Below are 23085 nucleotides of genomic sequence, written 5' to 3'. Positions count from 1 at the left end.
AAACATGTATGAGCCCAAGCCCTGTGACACCTTCAGCATTACTGAGATATTTTACTGCAAAGAACAGAGTGGCTGAATCACACGAACTTGTTGGAGCAAGATAATTCTGCCGGCTTTGCCAGGAGCCTCTCTCTTATCTCCAAATAACTCATCTAACCCCTTCACTTCAGTTCCTTAAGCGAGGGTCCTTCTATTGCAAGGCTAACAGGATAATGCCTGACTCTTAAGCTCCTTTTGGCTCTGTTCAGACCAATTTTGCTCTCTTCCTTTTTATGCGGACATGCCTTAGTGACAAAAGGTCCAGATTCTCCATATTTGGGCACCATGAGATAGAAAATAAGTGACTGCTATTACACACTGAATGGAACGGGTTTTAACACATCCCACTTCATTTATTCCAGCTGTGAACTGCTGACTACCAGCTAGACTCTAGCTGCTAAAGAAATTAAAAACACACAGAGTACAATTTCATGATATATTTAGAACAGAGATTCTTAAAAGATTTTTCAGAAGCAAAGTAGATTGGTACATAATGTCTCACACACACTCCTCAAAGAGAGAAAATTAAAACAGAAGGTCAAAACTTGCACAGAAAAAAATGGAGCATGGTTAATGTGTCTTATGGCAGCTCTGCCTCACCCTTTCATTATGAAGCCTGAACACCAGCTCAAGTGGTGGTGGATACTGATGGAGTGGTAAAGGAGGAGGAGAGGCATCAGCCTCATTTAGCCTTGACTAAGCCAGCAGGCATGAGTTCCAAAAATGGCCCCAAAGGATACGGGCTGCCTCTGAGCCTCTCTCCCCTCTCCATTCTAGCCAGCGGAGCTGCAGGGAGTTCTGGCCAGAAGCTCAGATTATCCCCCACCCCGACCCCATCTCCTACCCATGTCTAGAATCAGATAGATTCAACAGATACTTTGGATATATTTCTCAAACAAGCATAGCCCCATATTTGTTCTTAGAACTCCCAAGAGCAAACAGAGCATTTAAAGAAAAAGTTGAAGAAAGTAAGTATGAGGCAACATCTGACTGGGGTGTGTGTGTTATTTTCTAAATTGCAGATATTCAGAAATTAGGGGGGGGGATAACAATTATGACTCTCCCAATGGACTGAGAAGAGGTCTCTGATTCCAACAGCCCAGATTCGCTGGTCTGGGAAACAAGTGGGAGAGAGATGAGACTGGGAGGCAGGAAAGTGGTACAGATTTGGTTTTGAACGTGTCCATTTCAAAATGGTGCACTTAGTGGAGAAAGTTTCGACTTGCGAGGGGAAAGGGACTAGTGGTGATAGCTAGTCAAAAGCTATCCTAATTTAGAAATGACTTTACAGTTTAGAGAGTGAGCTATCTCTATGCTGCTGGAATAAGTGGTGTAATAAATCAATAAATATATTAATGCAGTCTTTGGGATGCTGCAAATTTACTACTTTGCATACAAAGTTCTTCAGCAGAATACCTTGTACTCAGGAGTGGAGACATGCCCATACAGTATGTTACATTTTTGTCCTGAGGTTGGCAGAATGAAAGAAACCAACCCCTGCCCCACTCTGTTTGGGCAAGCACATGTAGGCACACATGTATACAAACACACACAACTGCAGGCAAGGAGGCAGATGGTCTTTCTCCCTCCTTCTCCACCTGTGCCACCAGTATGAGGTTTATGAACAGAATAAGATGTGCCCTGGGCTGTTACATCTGGGGATTACTCTCGCCATCCTCCAATTGTATTCAGCTAAAACCATTTTCACAGACTCCATCATGCTTATAATAAGCGGTAAAGCTCATTGCATCATAGCTCCTGGGCCTAACTTTCCCATTAGCCCTGGTATTAGATTAGACAATCAGAGCCTGTTGGGCAGGATTAGAAAGGCCCTTTTGTAAGAGAAGCTCATGTAATCTCTCCTGTTCGCTGGATCTCTCTATTCAGTACTCCAGGTCTTCCTATTCAAAGGCACTTGCAAACTGCCTGCAGCAATGTCTACGCTCCCTGCTCATCCTCACCTTCACCACCTACATTTGTCTCTCTTTTCTACACAGTGCGATTTGGTATCCCTCTCAAAACGCACATACCTCTCCAAGATCTGCCTGCTCTTGTACTAATGTTTAGTGGTACTCACCTAGGGTCTTTTTTGTAGATATCCTAGCATTCTGGTCTCAACTCAGAGGAGAGCTTTCAAAGAAGGTGGGATTATTTGAGAGTTGCATATATAAAATGAAACACAAATTGCCAGTCTTAGAGCTGATGGGTCTGTTTCAAAGTCATTTGTGTGTGCAGCTCAAGAACAGGTTCACCACTGAATAGGCATTAAAAATACCTTCACCAAAACTAATTTTCTTCTCACTGTAATATCTGGGTATTCTCTAGGTAGTGGAACTGAGCCATGGAATGTGGACAAGGACGTCTTGAGATCCATGGCATACTCTCTTAGATATAATAGCTGGGGAGGGAGTGACTTTTCCTGGGGAAGTGATTTTTGGAAAGATCCCAGTGGCAAATACAATGTGCAGCCACATGCGGCCTTTGCTGGAGAAGCCCAGCTGGAGTATGTTGCAACATCAGGCAACTTTTACACCAAGGGTGGAGCACACATGACCCCCTATATGTTCTTAGATGACAACTCCAATCAGCAGGAACCACCCTAGCCAATGGTGAGGAATACTTGGAATTGTTACCTACAGGGCTATACCTTTCTCATGCCTACTCTAAGCTACAGGGTAAGGACAAAAACTATTTTTCACTCCGGCTAGAATAGTGAAGGGTCTCTTAAGTTCCACCGTTACACACTCTAGCTCTCTTCTTCTATTATTTCCAAGGCAACCTAGAACTTCGGGCCCCCAAATTCCTTTGCCCCACAACAAGCCTTATGCGATGTCTCCTCACCTGTAACATTCTTGCGTAATTCATCATCTTGCTCACGCAAAGTGCGCATCAGTTCATAGATCCCATTTTCCTCTACCAGTGCCAGCTTGTTTTCAGCATTGTCATAGATAAGGTTGCGCATGGCACCTGTGGCATGGCGCTGCACCTCTTGATTAGGACTATTGAAGAGCTTCACTAGCTTAGGTACGGCTTGGAGGCTACGGGCCTGTGGCATGAGAGCGAGGGAAAGAGAGTGCAACATATATGTCAGAGAGAAGAGAAAGCTAATCACTGTCTACCGTTCCCATCACTTCAGCTAAGGCACTATTTTATCAGTGTAAATAACATCCCCTTTCCCTACCTCTGCAAATATGCAAAATATCAGTTCATCCAAACCTGGAAAAAAAAATTTTGTGGGGGGGGGGAGAGGGCTTACAATTCCCAGAGTCCTCTTGGGGAAATTCTAGCAGTTAAAAACGCAAGCCAGCATATTATTCCAAGCTCTGGAATTACCATAATTAATTGACACTGCAGCTTCTTAAGTGAGGCTCATCAGTGAATAAACCTGCAACAATGCTGGTTCCCTTGAACAGACAAGCTCAGATCCTGGGCAGGTATGTTCCTTTCATGATATATGCCCATTGTTTCCAGCCTCACCTGTTTCTTGGCATCACTGTCACTGTAGCACTTGTGCTGGATATAAGCAGCTCCAAGGACCTGTAGGTTGGGGTCACTGGCCATCAGGTATTTCACTGCAGATGGAAGGTCAATGTCATCAAACCTAAAAATCAAGGCTGCATTAGAGAGAACATCACACACTCTTCACCTTATTAACAGAGGCATCTAACAAAAGAACCTCTGAATGTGGTGCTTTTAAAAAAGGACAAACATTTATTAAACAAACCTGGATAACTTTGTAGTGTTTATCCTCCTTTGACACATGAGATAAACAAGAGTTTTTAATTTTTTATATTTCTCAAAAACTGCTTTTTAAACAAAGCAAGGGAGAACATGAGGATGGAAGAATTTTAGGATTAGATAGCTAGGAGGAGGGGACAGTATACCTGCAAGAAGGGCAAGACGTTGTAATTCTTACCAACTGCTTGGAATTATTCTGATTTCTGAGCTTTTGTTACTCCCTGCTCCCATTTCTATGCCTTGTTGCATAAGTATAGGGGCTAGAAACATAGGTGCTTTGCTTCAAAATTGTGAAACTAAAGTTTCTTAGAATACACATCTTCCATATTCTGTGCTTTCATAATGGCAGTACAGAGCAGATGTGTCCAGTACAGTGAAGTGGAATTCCACTGAAGTGGAATTGGTCAAAGAAAGGAGGATTGAATATAGACAAATATATTCACCAGTGTCATGCAGCTAGCGCCCTCCCAGCCATAAGGCAGCTGACATATTGCCTTCACTCTGACTTTAGGAAGTTCCAGCAATCTTAATATGAAACTTAGGAAGTAACGGAACATCCAAATTGCCTCCCTCACAGATCCAGGAGTTGTGCTAGGTCACTCCCCCCCCCCGAGTCGTTGCTTCATTGAAGGCATGATCCAAAAGGTGGTGCTAACCAACATATAAGCACCTCTGCCTTACACTGTACCAATTTTCACATAAGCAGCTGTGTAGGTCTGTTTCCATACATATGAAAAATATAAAAACAAAAAGCATTATGGCAGATTAAAGATTAACAGGCTTATTTAGTATGAGCTCCTGAGAATTACCATCTATATTCTCAGAGCAGAACAGTTTTGCAATCCATGAAAACCCCTACTGAAATAAATCTAATAGACCACAAGGTGCCACAATACCTTGGTTTTTATTTTTGTTATACAAATAAGCATTAGTCACTTCGAAATGAAGTCAATAAGAAAAGGCAGACCAAGAGGAAAAAATGGTAATTTTTTTGAAAAATTCCCAGATGCTCTGTGTTGCTAAAGACAGGGTGGGAACTGTGTGGTCCGCAAGCTGCATGTGGTCGCCCAAGACTGCTTCTATCCAGTCAAGGCCCTTCCATTCCGTTATCCAGAAAAGCATTGGGCTGAACAGTAGGAAGCATGGCTCCAACAGGCCCCCAGGAATAGCACTTCTCTTCAAAGGAAGACGCAAGGTCTTGAGTTAAGGTATGTAGGAGGAGTGTTTCTGGCATTTCTTCAAAACTCAAAGTGAACTTCTGCTCCCTTCCACTTCCGGGAAAAAAATGTAGAAATAGTGGCCAGTATCCTGTTGCATAGCTCTGCTTACACAATATGAGTAACATACCCAAGGCACCAAATTGCTACAAACTAAAGAGCTCATTTTCTGATTACAGGGTCCATGTGACTTCATGTCATTGCACATGAATCATATGCACCCTGAAAGTGAAAGAGGAACTGTTTTATCAGTAGCAATCTGCTGCATCCAGTACATCACTCCTGTTGCACAGGCAGATCTATACAGCAGGATAGTGCCCAAAGCATTTGAGGAGAGGTGTAGCCAGCAACATATCATTGAGGGTAAGGGAGACTCCCAGACCTCTAGAGATTAATTCCCCTCTTAATCTATAGAGATTGCTTAGATATGTTTTCCCTCATTCCCCTTAAAAACAGCCAATGGTCAGGGCTGGTGGGAGGTGTAGTCCAAGTTATTGGGCGTCTTAGGGAAAATCTATTTTTGAAGGAAAAATAAACAACGGTTTGTTCCTATTTCCTCAGACAAGCTTAATTGGAAATAAACTATCCCCATTCTAAGTTGATCCACAGCTCACTCACCCTCCAGAGAAAGACTGCTGGCGCATCAGGGTGTTGTTTTGACCATCATACATGTCAATGGCATGCAGGTCTTGCAGATGGTGGTTGGACTCAGCCAAGCTGCGCACGGATGGGGCCCGGGAAGTGCGTTCCAATACTCCTGCATAGGAGTTCCCAGCCACACCTTGAGAGGCCTGGATGCCACTGAAGGAGCCAGTGCTGAAGCGGGACCGGTTGTTGCTCTGGAAGCGCTGCAGTGTGCGCATGGCAGGCGCACGGATGACAGCCCTATTCTGGGGGGGCTCCACACCATCCATCCAGTCAACGGCCCCCTTGGGGCAAACATTTGCACCTGCACTCATCTGCCTTTCAAACGTGTATGATCTCCTGAAAGCGCCGCCGCCACCACCACCTCCCCTGTTTTTGTAGAGGGTTGCCTGGGCCAGGGGATCCACCTGCTCAGACATGATGCTGTAGTGATCCTCCACACCCCCAGGGCTGCCCGGCCCATCCGCCAGGCGCAAGGAGTGCAGAGACATGGTGTCAAAGTTTTGATGGGCCCGGTAGTTACGCTCATGGAAAGACCTAGGGCGGGAGGCAGCAGCTTGAGACAGAGTGTAACTTGTGCCATAAACTGGGCCCTTTGGCCCAACACCATTGCCGATGGTGGCTATCCTCTTGTTAGGTCTGAGATCCACTGCTGAGCGAGATGACCAGCTGGTCGATTTCAGAGTGTTGTAACCTTTCTGTGCAATTGGTTTGTAAATCTGGGGAGGCAAGAAAGAAGAGAGGACAGAATGAGGTCTATTTGCAAAACCAAATTGACTCTGCTATGAATTTTAATGTCACAGATGGCACGCTATACAAATATCACTTGGTAGCTCTGCTCACAGAACTTCCACCCAACAAATATTAGCTCTAAGCTCAGTTCAAAGATGGGAAATTTAAGGGAAAATATTAATAATTTGTTAACTGTTTATGAGCTCTTAATAAGACAAATACTGAGCTCACCAATATTTACTCCTTCTCTTAGAAAACCTTTCCAACTCTGGTTCATCCAGTCTAGGTCTTATCACACTACCCATTTTGTTTTGATCATTGTGCATGTCAATCACACGCAGGTGCTGCTCTAAGCTGTACCTTGAAAACACATATAGCTAGCCTTCGAACCATCACTCGAACAGACCAGGGGGATCATACTTTACAGAGTACCACTTCAAGACAGCATCAAACCATGAGATAAAATTTTATAATAGGAGGGAAGACAAAAACTGGATTGTTTAATATTAATAAAAACAGACTGGTAAGATACAATCGTGTTTTGTTACAACCCAAAGATTACACAAGCATCTTTGGGAGATCATACTTACAGGGCCCTTGTGATCTATGCCGTTTGTTTGGGATCGGGAGCTGAACTGCTGCTGTAGGGTGCCATATTGGCCACTGGAGGCATTTCCACCTGAAGAAAGACAGAAAAGCAGGATTTTGAGCACACTTACTTGAGATTATCTGGCTTCATTTTTCTCTCTGTTGTAATTCTAAAATGGCAGTGAGTTTATGCTATCTCACTGCTGCTCTATGCCTCTAGTCCTGTCTCCTCAGACTGCTACAGCATTACGTACATAATCTTAAGAGAGAAGGGTTTTTGTGTGTTCCTGTCCCTAGAGATGTCTGACATTGAGCCAGAGCTTTGGCCACTGAGCAGCACAGATTTACTGCTTGCTTCCTGCTGGCTGGATGCTGAATGAATTACTGTAAGTATCTGGCTATAGAAGTGGGAAATCTGATTTCCCACTTTGCTGCCTGGAAGAAAAGCCAGTCTGTTGAGCCTTGGGCAAGCTGCATCGTCCCAGGGTACCCCCAGAAGAAGGGAATGGTTAACCATTTCTGAATATTCTATACTTAGAAAACCCTGCAAAGGGTCACCATAAGTGGGGATTATCTTGATGGCACATAATTATTACTTTCATGGGTTCCTGGATATGAATGTTTTTGCTAAACCAATCTAAAACTACATTGGGCTCATTTTTACTCCACTGTACAACACTGTTAACTCAATTTGATATCTACTACAATCTTTAAAATGCTTGTCGGCACTTTTACCACTAGATCAGTGGTTCCCAGATGTTCTTGGACTACAACTCACAGAAATCTTGGCTAGTATAGCTAGTGGTGAAGGTTTACAGGAATTTTAGTCCAAGACCCTCTGGGGACCCAAGGTTAGGAACCACTGACCTAGACAATGATGACCCAAACCTAATTTCTAAACCTATCCCTCATTATCCCTGCAATATCCTGATTTCTACCATATTTTCCTAGTCACTTTAATTTGCCTGTAACCATGCCTTTTGGGTTCTATAAGTCACTGTGATGCTTGCAAGCATTGCTAGATGTCCTATATTTTCTAGTGAATAAAAGCTGTTTACTGCTGAAAAAATATGGGACATCCAGTGTGACATAGTAGTCAAACTGATGGACTAGGAGATCCAGGTTTAGATCTGCCAAGCCATGGAAACTCACTACAAGGTAACAAAGGTTCCCTAAACATCTGACATACCTTGAAAACTTGACAGCACACAACACACACATTTTGTTAGAGAGTATTCCTTATTTCAAAAAAGTTATTGTTTCAAGATAACTGCTGAGGTCCAACTCCTTAAATTACCCTCTGATATCTTCATTCTTTTCAGTTCTCCCACAGACAAATTCAACCTCTACAACAGGTGTAGGGAGCTTTTTTCAACCTTTTATCAACCTTTTTTATCAATAGGTCAATGCCAATCTGGAGTCTTGCAGCTTACATTCCATCTAAGGGAACAAAGGTGGTGTTCAGGGTAGAATGGGTGGGGGAAAGCAAGTTGGGCAGAGTAAGACGTGATTCTTACCAACTGGATCCCCCCCCCCAATAAGCATACAAAGTGCAGCTATTTCATGCATCTCTACTTGGAAGCAAACCTCAGCACAGGAATTTTCAGGCATACACAACACATCATAGAGGCATGACTATTAAGAGGAAAGAGACAGTATAACAGATGTCAGGCAGACAAAGCAAGTTCTATGTATGTCCATCCATGAATAAGCCACAGAAGTGGCACACAGAATTAAGTGCACTCAAATTCAAACTTTCCATATTGAATGTAAGAGCATAACTGTTTTGCTGCAGTTATACTAGGCTACTGTGTAGCTTACTCATGTGGAAACATGAAGTTGTCACCGGCAGAAGGAGATTTTCAGTACAGTAGGACCCCCTTATCCATGGAATCAGTAGCCACTGATTTGCTTATCCAGTCTAAAAATACAAAAAATATTAAAAGAAAAAATCCAGGTGAAAAAAAACCTATTTTCACATGTTTTGCCAGAACCAGCCATTAGAGGGAACTATGTTATGAATATTTGTTAATGAAAAATACATAGCGTGCTCTCTAGTAGCCAAGGGACGTGGTGGTGCTGCGGGCTAAACCAAGCAGTCGTAAGACCGAATCCACGCGACAGAGTGAGCGCCCGTCGCTTGTCCCAGCTTCCGCCAACCTAGTGGTTCGAAAGCATGCAAATGCAAGTAGATAAATAGGGACCACCTCGGTGGGAAGGTAACAGCGTTCCGGGTCTAAGTCGCACTGGCCATGTGACCACAGAAGCTTGTCTTCGGACAAAACGCTGGCTCTATGGCTTGGAAACGGGGAAGAGCACCGCCCCCTAGAGTCGAACACGACTGGACAAAAATTGTCAAGGGGAACCTTTACCTTTACCTAGTAGCCAGTTCTGGTAATGCATGTGAAAACAATTTTTTACTGGCTTTTTTGCTTTTACCATGCTAACTCGCTATTATCCATAGTTTTCAGTATCCACAGGGGACTTGGAACGAATCTCCAGGGGATATGGGGGTCCTACTGTAATTCAAGATTTCCTTCTATCCCTATTTTGCAGTTTCCACAACTTCTGTGTGATGACAGTGATTACAGGCAGTCAAACCAGTCATGGGACAGAAGTAGGAAGCTTTTAAATACAGAAAATCTCTCCCTACCAATGGTGCAATCATTCTTCAGCAAAGATAATTTACACAATACAATTCAGCCAATGAGTCTGTAATTCTACCTTTCAAGAGCAGGCATCCCAGTATTTGTAACAAAGGTATGAGAAGAAAACAGAGTGGAGGAGGGAATGGTGACAATCACTCCCTGAAGCTAAGTCTCCAACACTATGCAGTGACTTTGATATACCCTGCCTAGAAATTAAAAAAAATTAAAAATCACGGAGGCCTAATTTCGCTATCACAGGTTAACAGCAGCTATCAAAAGCAGTATAAGCTTGGGCCCATCATTATATTTCATAACTAATTCCATAAGTTACTCAATATTGTAAAAAGAAATGTAGATGTCTTACCAAACTGAATAAAGTATTAACCCACCTCACTGGACAGTTCCATGTCCTGTTCACATGGGAGAGGGGTGTGTGAAAATTTTCCCTCTGTGCTATCGTCAAAAATTGTTCATCTTTTTTAAAATGTTTAGTCCTGTCCATTTTATCTTAAATCAAATAAGGTATTACTCCATACTATTTTCATTGTGTTTAGTCGTTTAGTCGTGTCCGACTCTTCGTGACCCCATGGACCAGAGCACGCCAGGCCCTCCTGTCTTCTACTGCCTCCCGGAGCTGGGTCAAATTCATGTTGGTCGCTTCGATGACACTGTCCAACCATCTCATCCTATGTCGTCCCCTTCTCCTCTTGCCATCACACCTTCCTAACATCAAGGTTTTTTCCAAGGACTCTTTTCTTCTCATGAGATGGCCAAAGTACTGGAGCCTCAGCTTCAGGATCTGTCCTTCAAGTGAGCATTCAGGGTTGATTTCCTTTAGAACTGATAGGTTTGTTCTCCTTGCAGTCCAGGGGATTCTCAAGAGCCTCCTCCAGCACCACAATTCAAAGGCATCAATTCTTCGGCGGTCTGCTTTCTTTATGGTCCAGCTCTCACTTCCATACATCACGACAGGAAAAACCATAGCTTTGACTATTCAGACTTTTGTTGGCAAGGTGATGTCTCTGCTTTTCAAGATGCTGTCAAGATTTGTCATCGCTTTCCTCCCAAGAAGAAGGCGCCTTTTAATTTCAGGGCTGCTGTCTCCATCTGCAGTGATCATGGAGCCCAGGAAGATAAAATTTGACACTTCCTTCATATCTTCCCCTTCTATTTCCCAGGAGGTGATGGGACCAGTGGCCATGATCTTAGTTTTTTTGATGTTGAGTTTCAGACCGTTTTTTGCACTCTCCTCTTTCACTCTCATTACAAGGTTCTTTAATTCCTCCTCACTTTCTGCCATCAGAGTGGTATCATCTGCATATCGGAGGTTGTTGATATTTCTTCCGGCAATCTTAATTCCGGCTTGGGTTTCTTCCAGTCCAGCCTTCCACATGATGTATTCTGCATATAAGTTAAATAAGCTGGGGGACAATATACAACCTTGCCGTACTCCTTTCCCAATTTTGAACCACTCAGTTGTTCCATGACCAGTTCATATTTTCATAGAGGTCTTGATTTTGCAGCTTGCAGTTCTTATATAAAGATGTTTTGTCCTTGCTTAGATTATTGTTGAGAAACTTCTGTTCACCATTTCAAATTCATGAAATTGAAAACTATTAATTTTCCTCCATCTTACACTAATGCATTGGTCCTTTCTTTTCCTGATATCCATTTATTTATGGTTGCTTTCTGATGCTCAGACTATATTATCCTGGTTTTTCAAATTCCACCTACACATCAATTCCTGGATAATATCTCAGAACAGAATGTACTGAGTTCTGGCATGGTGCCTTATGGGTAATGATACCTCCACGTGTTTTCTGAATGGCAACACATGCTGGAAAGATATTCTACATCTCCATCATGATTAAAAATCAGAATTGCAGTAATAATTAAAGGTGCCCTTGTTCAGATAGATGTGTGTATCTTTTGGCTACAACAACGTAGAAGATAAATGACACAAGACAGGTGATTGTGTTGCATTTGCCCTTGAAACAGTGTGGAACAGTGTCAATTTCAAGATGGATGTTATAGTTGTAAAGGTGGGACAAACATGATAGCCACTATCCTCTGTGTGTGACAGTTATTTTGTTATTTTCCTATACAGAAATGTCTGTTTCGAAATCATTTGTGTGTGAGAAGTGCCAATGGAGTAGGGATCACTTTGCAATGGTGGGATGAGCCTCCACTTCTTGCTTGGAATTTCCAGTGGTTAGAAGGTGCATTTAATTCCCTTTATCCACATACTTTGGATTTGTTTTAGACATTTTCTCATTTGTTTCAGAATGCCCGTACAGTGCTCCTAAATAGCCCCTAATGACCATCTATGTCATGTATGGGAGAAATGGGAAGTCCAGAACTCTCAGAACTGAACAAATAGCTTGTGTGAATAGATCTGCAACAGTGATATAAGAAACATCCAAAGCAAGAAATTAGGCAAGCAAGCAAGCAACCATCAAACAAGCAAGAAATCTGGTCTGAAGCATTCCCTCCTCCAGAAGGATCCCATATAGTATTTCTAAGTAGAGCAGACGTTGTCTAGAGGGGCGGGGTAAAAATCGAATGAATGAATGAATGAATGAATCAATCAATCAATAAGTTGCATTTATGCAACCCAGTCCTTTCAGTTTCGTACTGCTTATACTGCTATGCCCCCATCCTATGGAGCATCTGTAATTCTGTGAAGTATTTAGAATTCATTGCTTTAGTTTCAAGGACCCCACTCTAGCTCTTTAGCAGAAGATTTAAACACCATACCACTCGTATCAAACTGTTATAACTATGTAGTGCAGATACATTCATTGTTTGCAACTTCAGTGCCAAGACAAAAGTGTTAGAAGCTGTAAGCAAGACACCCTCTCACCTTTTCTATCTGGAATATGCTTATGTTTCTTCTTGTTGGCTGCATTGATTTCTCACTCCTGATAAACAGGTGTGAAAGGAAATGCTGTCGACTGGGCTAATTTCTGAAATGAGTGCAGCTCCTTGTGTTGCCCCCCCACCTCCAATCTCCTTCTTCACTCCTTTCCCAGACATCTTTTCCCTTTGTATAAATATTTCAAACATTTTCAAGTGGTTTCTTAACAAAGGTCCTTCTTTTAGAAGGCTGAAATCTGGCACAGTTCCCGGAGAATGGAAGGGAGGGGACTGGCTATCAGGGCAGCCAGAATGCTCCTGATGAGCGATTGTGTTTCAGAAGCTGCACAGTCATTCGTAGAGACCTGAGCCAAAGCCCATCAAGTAGAATGTTTTGGAAAACTCAGATTTAGGATGTGTATTTTATCATTTTATCTCTGATCCACCCAAATGCTTGTGTGGTTTCCTGCGTCTATTTTATGAGTGTGGGTGTAAAGAAATCATTTCATTTAAAAGTAGAGTAAGACATGTGTTGCCGTTTAACCTGAATAAGCAAAACATAAATCTCCTGATAAATGTTTGAAGCAAAGGAAAGCAGAAATCTAGAGATTTGTAGAAATCTTGCCAATATCAAATTCCAGAATTCAACAAGCAGCATTCTTTCCCTTTTTTGGCTGTGTTTACTATAGGTTAAATGAACTAAAGCACGACAATACTACTATTTTTTTCCTCTTAAACGTCCATAAATAAAGCAAGTATAAAAAGAAAGGTGATCAAAAAGACATACGGTAAACCCATCCAATACTGCTATGAGTGCTAATCATTGCAAGAAGGCAATATTTATCAAAATCTTCCTGACAAAAATATCATTCATTCCGAATTTTATTTGTAAATTGCCTAGAGTAGTCTTTTCACTAGAGGAGTGGCATAAAAATCATATAAACAAAATAAAATATACAAATAATTAGGAGCTTTCCATATTACACTTTAAGAAGCCCTGTAGCCCTAGCATTGTGCCACACAGAAGCAAGACAGCTCTAAAATGGAATGGACTGTTCTAAGTCAAAACATGTGTGGATGCCGTAATCTGATTTGGACCAAACAGCACCAGAAACGACCAAAATAGCAAACTATATGTCCATCTGGATGTGCAGACGGTGAAATCCAGCTGGAAGTTCCAACCAGAATCCAGCCACTAAATCAAGAGCAAACAGCTTAATTTAGTGGTGAATGGAGAATTCATCAGTGCATAAATTAATGTTAACTTACCAAGCCCCATTCATTTTATGGATTTGTTCTAGTTAGGATTAGCAATTGCATTTATCCTTGAGGGACTTATTTCTATGTAAATAAAAACATGGAAGTAACCTGTTAAAGGTGACAACACTGTATCTAACAACTTATTTAAAATCAAAATACAAGACTACTGGCATTACTTTAAAGAAAATAACACAACCCCTGCAGCACTGTTTAAAAAACATTCAGAAATAAGTAACATTTACCAGCTACTTTGAAAATGTTACTTTTGGAGAGACATTTTCAAGAGATTTGGGGGAGCTGAAGGCCCTTTTAAAATAAGGATTTAAAAAGTAGCATAATAGTGAATCATTTTGTAGTGTGTTGTAAAGAAAACAAGCAAGCAGCCAAATAACCAAGGGGAGTCAGCAAACTGCTTCTTAAAAGTGAAGAATAATGTAATATTTTTGAGAAATAACAATGTAAGTTCTGGTACCAGCATGCTTTGAATCATACTGTATACATAAGACAATTTGGTTTGAGCATTACATCTACAAAATGTATGAGAATCTACACATCATTAAACTAAATATTAAGAAGAGAGAAAAGAAATGTATGGATTGAACACAACAACTCAGGTGAGGATGGGAAACAGGAAAACCTATAATACAAATCTATTTCAGGCATCTCTAGAAGTCACATTTGCATTAAGGAGGCACCACTGCACGTCAACTCTTAACTTTTGCCCTGCTCAGAACTGCTTTCAGAGATATACTTATTTAAAACAAGATTAATTACAGCATGCAGAAGAAACCAAAACAAAGTAGTTGCCATAGGAGTGAAAAGAAAAACAGATTGTGCAAACTGATTTTATGTGTCTATCTTTTACCTATGCAACAGCTTGTTAGGCGGGGGGGGGGGAATGATGTCAGCATAAAAGGAATCTGTGACTCTTTCTAAACCAGCCCTGCAATAGGGACAAGGCTGTATGGCGATCCTACACTGCTGAGAATATATATAGAGCAAGTGGCAAAACATGTCTCAAATCCCAGGAAGAATAGGGAGATTTCATCCACCAAACTTTACTACAGAATGCTAAAAAGGTCTGGTGGATCAAGTGAGGGTGGGAGGTATTCTCTCTTCATACCAAAGCATTAGGAATCTGGTTCTGTCTTTGCAGATGTTTTTAACTTGCTAAGCTGAAAGAGATAAGCTTTCCAGGGGAAGGAAGAGGCACAGAGTGAAAATTCTTCTCACTTTACTTGGCATCTGCACGTGTTGTTATCAAACATGACCCTTACAGAAAACACTGAAGCTGTTTGCCAAATATACTTAGTGGCAGGTGAGGTTTATGTTTCAACAAAAGAAAAGATACAAACCAGGCTCAAAACCACAAACGAAACCACAGAGCTCTGTGTTTGTTTTTAATGGATGAGATGGAGTTAACAGATTTTCTTTCTTATCTATGAATAATTTTGGTTCACAACTAATTGTAAGTCTATGGGAATGGTTGAGAGGCTATTTAAATAGGCTGCCTCTTTTTTTTCAATGGAAAAGCACCCCAAAGTGTGCTTGGATCTGGATTTAGCCACACATAAAGCAGACCCTGTGAAAGAAATAGGATGTACTGTAAATTAGTCATGACTAACTTGACTCCATGAGTTAGTCATACTTGGAGCAGAATATGACTAAGTCTGGATTCAACCCACACACTGCAAAACTCTCCCTGATTAAAGGCAATCAGACTATTCCATCTGCATAGGATGTCATGCAATGAAGACTTAGCATCTTTTGCAACCACAATGAAACAAAATGTCACATCAGATCTAGCCTTCAAATCTCAAGCCAATGCTCAGAACCTTAATATTTTCCTGAACGGTACATAAGTCTATCAAACAGTCACCAGTGTGACTAGTGGATTATGGAAGCTGTAGTCAAACATACCTGAAGGTCATCTGGTTGGGAAAGGCTACTGAATGAGTGTGCAACTCCATTCACACACATTTAAGCCTCCTGTTAGGATAACAATAAACCTAGGAAATCTCCCGTAAATCTTAAAACTTTCCCCACAAGCATTAAAAAACTCATGAAGGTTATTTTTGATGTTATATTTTTTAATGTTTTGTTTATTTTGTAATGCAAAGCAGCTTGGGTAGCTTTTATAAGATAGGGAAAACATAGGAACGGTTAATAAACAATAAAAACAAAAGGCCTTGTGAGCATACACAAGCTCAACGGAAAACAACTTACATAAGTTTCAGAAGAGGCAGCTGTGTTAGTTCGTGCAAGTATTTCCATATACAGTCTCTTTCAGAATTTATTCAATTATCAGTTAGGGTGGGCAGAATGCCATTTTGACAAGCATAGAGTTGTACTATCACAAGCTGAGAGGAATTTTAGCATAAGAGAGAGAAAAAGAAAAAAAAGATTTGCCACGATGTTTTGCAGGTCCAAGCAGGATCCAACGTGCAACAAAATATTAGCCTGGTGAGTAAGAAGAAGCATACGCTCAGAGAGAAACACTGTCATTTGAAAAACAATTTTTTACAGCAGGCTTCCCAATCTAGTGCTATTCACATCAGACCTAGAAAGCATTGCAAAAGGTCAGGAATTCTGGGAGTGGCAGTCTGAAACATCTGGAAAGTGCCAAGCTGAGAAAGGCAGCGCAGGGCAGAGAAGAGAGGACAGTTTTGTTTGCCACTACGGATTCAGTGCAACACCAGGGGAGATGTTTATGAAAGTTATAAGGTGTGGGGGAGCTCATAGACATTCCACTCAACTGATCTCCAGCAGACTTACTCTCTGTTCTGGAATTGGATGGGATCTATAAGTCTCCAGACTTTATATTTTAGAATCATATTCTGGGCCACACAGCAGCTGCTTTAACAAACTGTGCATGTTTATTTTTCTCAGACTATTGCTGGGGGGGGGGAATTAATTACAATAAAAATGGAATGGAACTATGCCATCTGACATATTTCTGGGTTCAGGAGAGTTCAGGAATTCTTTTCTAATCAGTAGGTGGCATCTGTCATGTGGAGACGGTGAGGATACAAAAGGTGGAATTCCTCTATATCAGTAAGTACACACTATCATATAAATGATAACGTCAGGGGGAAGGTATAATTTACAGAGGCCAAGAGCAAGTTCCGAGCTTCAGTCTGAAAAGAGATGGCAGGCAGGGAGAGAGGAGGCTTTAATCACTGCCGGGTTGCCATTGCTGGGATCAGGAAGGCCAGCTGCCACCTGGCAGCAATTGTTGGTAATTAAAGTCTCTCCCCCAAATCCTGAAGATTCTAAAGGCTTCCCTGGAGCCCCAGGGAGCCTCAGCACCTAAAACAGTGGCACAGGAAGCATTTAATTAATTTAAATTAAAATGTACCAGCAAAATAATCAGGGAAGTATCAGATATGACCCAGAACTACATCCTATATTCACAAGATATAACAAAAAGAAATCCTGTTTGTGTAATTTTATGTGGTTTAAGCTCTTCCACTACATAAAATTGCATAAACAAGATTTGGGGTTCTCTTTATTATACTTTGTGAATATAGGGTACAATTCTATGTCAGATCTAAGACTTCCCTAATTATTTTGGAACTGGCCTACAGAGCTCATCTGTGTAGCCCTTCCTTCTCTTCTGGCCCCCACAAAGACAGATAAAGAACAGTGTTTCCTGCCAGCGAGGCCATGCCGAGAGAATCTCTGTAAAGCAGAGCAGGAGTTGGCAACTCAGCACTATACAAGTGAAACAATCATTCTCTCCAAGAGATAACCAAAATGTTGGATAGATACACCCTTTTTAAATCAGCCACACAATGTCTTTTCATTGCAGCCCAGAAAATGTCTATCGGTCTGGCAGAACTTTACAGTAGTTCAACACCTGAATACAAGACAAGATCAAACGAAAAGAAAGTGCATGGGTGAAAAGCACAACACAATAGAAAGTGGGTTGAGGCTCCAGTGCCATGTGATTCCACTGTTACAGTTCACAGCTACAGACAGGAACTATTTTCTAAGTTTAAACAGGTAGTATTTAGTAAATGTTGATCCAAAAGCCTGGTAATGGAATCTTCATTCGGAAAGAAGTGGCTGAGCTTATAAGGCAAACCATCCAGAGCTGCAATTTCATACAGTGGAAGCAACTTGGCTGTGGGAGAGGAACACGGTGAGATGTGTTTTGGTGCCTGGAGGACAGTATCCATAAAACACAGTCTTACTCTTGGCCAGAGGGAGGGATGGCAGGGGGTAAAATGGGTGTGAGGGAAGAATGGAATGGAGCATCATAGGCGATGGGGAGCAGGTATACAGCTGTCCGTCTGAAACAGTGCACAGCATCTTTCTGTGCTACAACAGTTTCTGGCAGGTCCCATGTGGCAAAAATAAAAATGACAGTTCTCCAGCTCCTAGAACCTAAGGTGGCTTCTTTCCACATTATGAAAATGGCCAGCCTTGGACAACATTAAACTAGAAGACTACGAATGCTTTACATTGATTTTGGAAAGGCAGCAAGTGAGTGACATATTCTTCCCGGGCAGCCTTAGTTGTAATGGCTAGGACCTCATGTACTTGGGTGTGAGAGGGTAAAAGGGAAATCAGCCGCTATACAGACTTAGATCTTTCAGTATAACTCCTGTGCCAGAGACACAACAAAGTCATTACATGAAGCTCTAGCAAATGACTTTGGAGGGCAACTCTACAGTGTTTCACCTGTTCTATTATATTAAAAAGTAATTCATTACTGTTAAGGTACCAAATCTCTTACCCACCAAAAAAGCTGTTATTTTTATATTCATAATTGTTTATGAAATGTTTATTTTTTTTTAATCTCTCAAAAAAGCTGGAATTTTTGTTCATTCATTCGTTAATTCATTCCACTTCTATACCACCCATCTGGCTTCAAGGCCACTTTGGATGGTTCACAACATGATAAAATGACAAATAGCACTTCATATTAATTCACAGCGTAACAGTACAAAAATTAATTTGAACATATCATTCAACTTAAATGAAGAAAAATAAAAACTAAGAACAAGACAAGGTTGCAGAATAGGTAATTAAGCATGGACTGCTCCTCTGTGCTCTGATGATGTGATATCCAGGAAAGCCTGCTTAAACAGTCAGGGTTTCAAAGATCTCTTCAAAATTCCCAGAGAAGGGACCACATGTATTTCAGGCAGGAGATTATTCCACAGGTGTGGAGACTGGTTTCTGGTCTTCTCTCAGGGTCAATGCTCTTATCCTCCCAGCCTGGGAAGATCAAGTAGGAAGAAAGCATTCTGCCAAGTATCGAGGTCCCAAACTGTTTAGGGCCTTGTATGTCAACCTCAGCACCTTGAAGCTGGCACGGAAATGAACAGGTAACCAGGGCAAGGTAGGCAGAGTAGGGGAGATAAAACGGCATCTTTTCACTCCACTTACTAGTCTGGCCACCATATTCTGGACCTGTTTAAGTTTCCATAGCAGCCTCATGGGTAGCTCCATGGAAAGAGCACAACAGTAGTCTAATCTCAAGATTACCAGTACAGTACATGGACCGGCATGGTGAGGGACCCAGTGTTGAGGCAGGAATCCTCTGCCTCAGGTGGAAAAAGGTAGAACCACAGATGCTACCTGAGGCTCCATTAAATTTTTCATTCCTTGTACAAAATCTGAATACTACAAAACCTGAATACTACCAATCACTGTAATAAACTACATGTCACTGTACTAAAGATCCTTTCTTCCCTCCCCCTTTGTTATCAATTGAACACCAATAACAGAGCTTAAGGTAACAACAAGCCAAGACTTGAACCATGCGATATCCCTGTTCCCGATTTGCTAAGGTCATATCACTCTAACTATAAAAGCAGCATTATCATTGAACCTGAAAAAGAGAAAAATTACCTCTAAGTTATAGTCATAAAGTAGTCTAGTTACAGCTCTACTACCGGGAAAAGAAATTATTTACAACTGACTATTTGTAAAGGCTCCAATACTTTGGCCATCTCATGAGAAGAGAAGACTCCCTGGAAAAGACTCTGAGGTTGGGAAAGTGTGAAGGCAAGAGGAGAAGGGGACGACAGAGGACGAGATGGTTGGTCAGTGTCACCGAAGCGACCAACATGAGTTTGACCCAACTCAGGCAGTGGAAGACAGGAGGGCCTGGCGTGCTCTGGTCCATGGGGGGTCATGAAGAGTCAGACACGACTAAACGACTAAACAACAACAATTTGTAATGTATTGCTTCCAAGCTCTGATTCTGAGTAATCCTATCAAAGATTAACACATACAAATCCCCCTGATTTCAGTGACAGAACTAAGCATATGTGTAACCCTTGTCCACTGATGTCCACTGGGATTTAAACTGGCTGCAACCATGCTTTAAAGCCAGCAGACTCCTTTAGAATAATCCCCAAATCCCTAAACATTTTATTATTTAAAACCTAACAACAAAAATCAGTCAAAAGTTACATATAAAGGCGTGGCTTCATACGAAATCATGTTTTACTATTGACCAGAAATGTTTGTCAGGTCTGAAGAATCTGCCTAGGTGTGCACTTTCATACAGGGATTGTGTAAGAAGGCAAGATTCAGTCTGCAGAGACAGAGAAGGAAGACATGTTAACTGAGCAACAGATAGTAAACAAATGTTCAGCTCAGTCTGCCTATGCATGGCTGCACGCCAGACCAATATTAACAAAACACACCAGATGAGTTTCTTCTGTGGCTGCCTCCTACACCCAATGCCTTCCTCTTCAGATCTAACTAGATGCTCAAAATCCTTGGACAGCTACTGATTTCTCCTGACAGTCATTTCTTCTTTCTGCCCCCCTTTCTCCATAGGGATTGAATAAAGGTTCATGACCCTTCACTCACCAGTGTAGTTTGGCATAATAAGGATCTGAAGAATGGTAGGTGGGTGGTAAAATCCTGGAAGGGTCGTCATAAGTCAGAATCAACTTGACAGCATGTAATTATTATTTAAAAAGCTAAAGAGCCCATTATTAGGCTATATATTCTACTGTTCTAAGTTATGAAGACTATGACATATATTCGTGTGAGGAAGGAGACAGCGAGGCCAGCCTCCTTGTGAGTGTGCCGTCCCCCCTCCCTCCAGAAGTGGAGGAGTATAAGACTATGAGCTCCCCAATAGAGGTTGGAATCATGGCATTGAAGATAGGATTGCCCCCTCCCCCAGCAGAAAGCCCAGAGGCTTCAGAAAGCTTGGGAAACAAGTCACCAATGAGGGAGGGTATACCCCAGTTAGAATAAAGAGTGGGAAAGAAACTAGGGGGCGGGAAAGGAGAATTAGATGAGCGGGAAGAAATAAGAGGAGGTGGAAAGGAGTAAGTCAAAGAGGAGAAGAAAGGGAGAAAGAAAGAGACAAAGGTAGAGCCACAGAGAACAGAAGAACCCTTTCAGCCCAAGTTACCAGAAGGCTGGGAGTGGGTAGAGAAAGAAAATCCCTGGATTTGGTAAAGAAAAAGCCCAAGAGACAGAGATGCAGCCAACCCTCATGTAAGCTTTCCTATTGAGAGAGAGAGAGAACTCCGGGAACAGAGGAAGTCACAGAGAAAGATGGGGATAAAAGCCTAGGGGAGAGTGACTCAGACAGGATGGCTGGGATTAACAGAAGGGAAGAGGGGGAGTCCCCTGTGGACTGGGGAGATGGAAGGGTTGAGACTTCTGAAGAAGAAAACAACAGAAGGGGATTGGGCACACCATCCCTACTGTGGCAGTCTGTGCGCAGCATGACACCAATCCTTTCATGTACACAACAAGAAGGAGAGGCTTGGTGGAACTCCCCAACAGTAGGGGAGACTATTGTTCAATGTTGCCAGGGACGATTTGTTGAGAGTCCCGCCAGCTGATAATAGAAAATTAACACTTTGAGGTGGTGAAGGAGCAACCACCAGTCTTGTTAAGTAAAGATATTGTTAAATCTGAGTACTCCTCGTCTGTGGGTCTGGAGTTGGGAGGAGTGTCAGTCAAATGTGAACCCAACCACAATGAGTCATATATGACTAACACCACTGAGGAGAACAAGGAGGTCTGAGGAATAACAGGGCAGGAAACAAGCTTCATGCTCTTCTTAGGGACATATATATTCATATCTCTCCCATCTCCCCCAAGCAGTATCTGTCCCACTCTTGCCAATCTGCTCCCCTTGCTCCCTTACAGCTGCCACCCTTGCCAGGTCTCGAGACTATAAGAGAATCTGGCATTTCTCAAAAGGCAAGCCAGCTAGGTTAGACCAGCTCTGTAGACTGCCACTGTCTGTCACCACCATACTGAAGCCTTTTTCGAGCTGGTAACGAAAGAAGGAAACGAAGGCAAGAAGGTGGGAGAGAAGGAGTCTTTCTTCTTTGTCCTACCAGAATCAGAATGCCCTGAATTTATCCTTCCTGGGAAGAGAAAGGAAGCAAGAAAACCTTCATTCCTTCTCTCACAGAAATTCGGCTTAAAGAGTTGTTTCGAACAGAAACAGACAGAGAGAGAGAGGGAGGAAGAAATGCATCTCTGACATACTGAATGTCTCAATGGGCCAACCACCAGCATACACTTCCCACCCCTGATATACATGAATCCCATGGTTTCCCCTGTTCATCAGTTGAAGCTACTGTCTCAGGCTTGAGGAAACAGTGGAATGGGATCAGGCCCTCTTTCCCAAACCAAACTTGCCCCTTGTTTCCATAAACTAGGGGCAATGATTGAACTATGTACTGTATGGTAAACCTGGTGATGTCTCACTCAAACCCAAGAGGTTCATATAACTTGGAGGCAGAGGTTTGACCCTCCAGACACTGTTGGACTGCAGTTTTGTCTGGGGAATTCTGGGAGCTGTAGCCCAGAAACACAAATCTCCACAACTCTAGACCAGCCTACACATGCAGTGGTGGCATATACAGTACTGGGAGCTGTGATAAAGCAACAGTTGGAGGACCACTACTTGCCCATTTTGAATATACACCTGCAGCCTCACTGTAGAAGGTAAGGTAAAGGTTCCCCTTGACATTTAGTCCAGTCGTGTCCGACTCTAGGGTGCGGTGCATCCCTGTCTCCAAGCCATAGAGCCAGTGTTTGTCCAAAGACAGTTTCCGTGGTCACGTAGCCAGCGGAACTGGACACAGAATGGACACCTTCCCACTGAGGTGGTACCTACATATTTATCTACTCGCATTTTTACATGCTTTCGAACTGCGAGGTTGGCAGGAGCTGGGACAAGTGACGGGAGCTCATTCCTCATGTGGATTTGATCTTACGACTGCTGGTCTTCTGACCTAGCAGCACAGAGGCTTCTGCGGTTTAACCCGCAGCGCCACCATGTCCCTCACTGTAGAAATCTAACCACATTTATTTGATGTCAGGTAGGCTCAGAAGGGCAGTCCTGCATCCTCCTCAAG

At 42.2% G+C, this 23085-nt stretch overlaps 1 protein-coding gene across 1 annotated transcript in view; it reads right to left on the bottom strand.

The window, feature by feature from the left end:
• PKP3 (plakophilin 3) overlaps positions 1-23085 on the bottom strand; it is a 70627-nt gene that overhangs the window by 13411 nt on the left and 34131 nt on the right. The window contains exons 3-6 of the mRNA XM_020784078.3: positions 6962-7050; positions 5613-6358; positions 3517-3640; positions 2881-3085 (exon numbers count right to left, since the gene is read on the bottom strand). Of these exons, the coding sequence (XP_020639737.3) occupies positions 2881-3085; positions 3517-3640; positions 5613-6358; positions 6962-7050 (1164 nt within the window). The remainder of the gene's footprint in view (positions 1-2880; positions 3086-3516; positions 3641-5612; positions 6359-6961; positions 7051-23085) is intronic.

This window comes from Pogona vitticeps, chromosome 1 (genome assembly GCF_051106095.1).
Source record: "Pogona vitticeps strain Pit_001003342236 chromosome 1, PviZW2.1, whole genome shotgun sequence".
Classification (NCBI taxonomy): Eukaryota; Metazoa; Chordata; class Lepidosauria; order Squamata; family Agamidae; genus Pogona; species Pogona vitticeps.
This window is presented reverse-complemented; position numbering and strand designations above follow the sequence as displayed.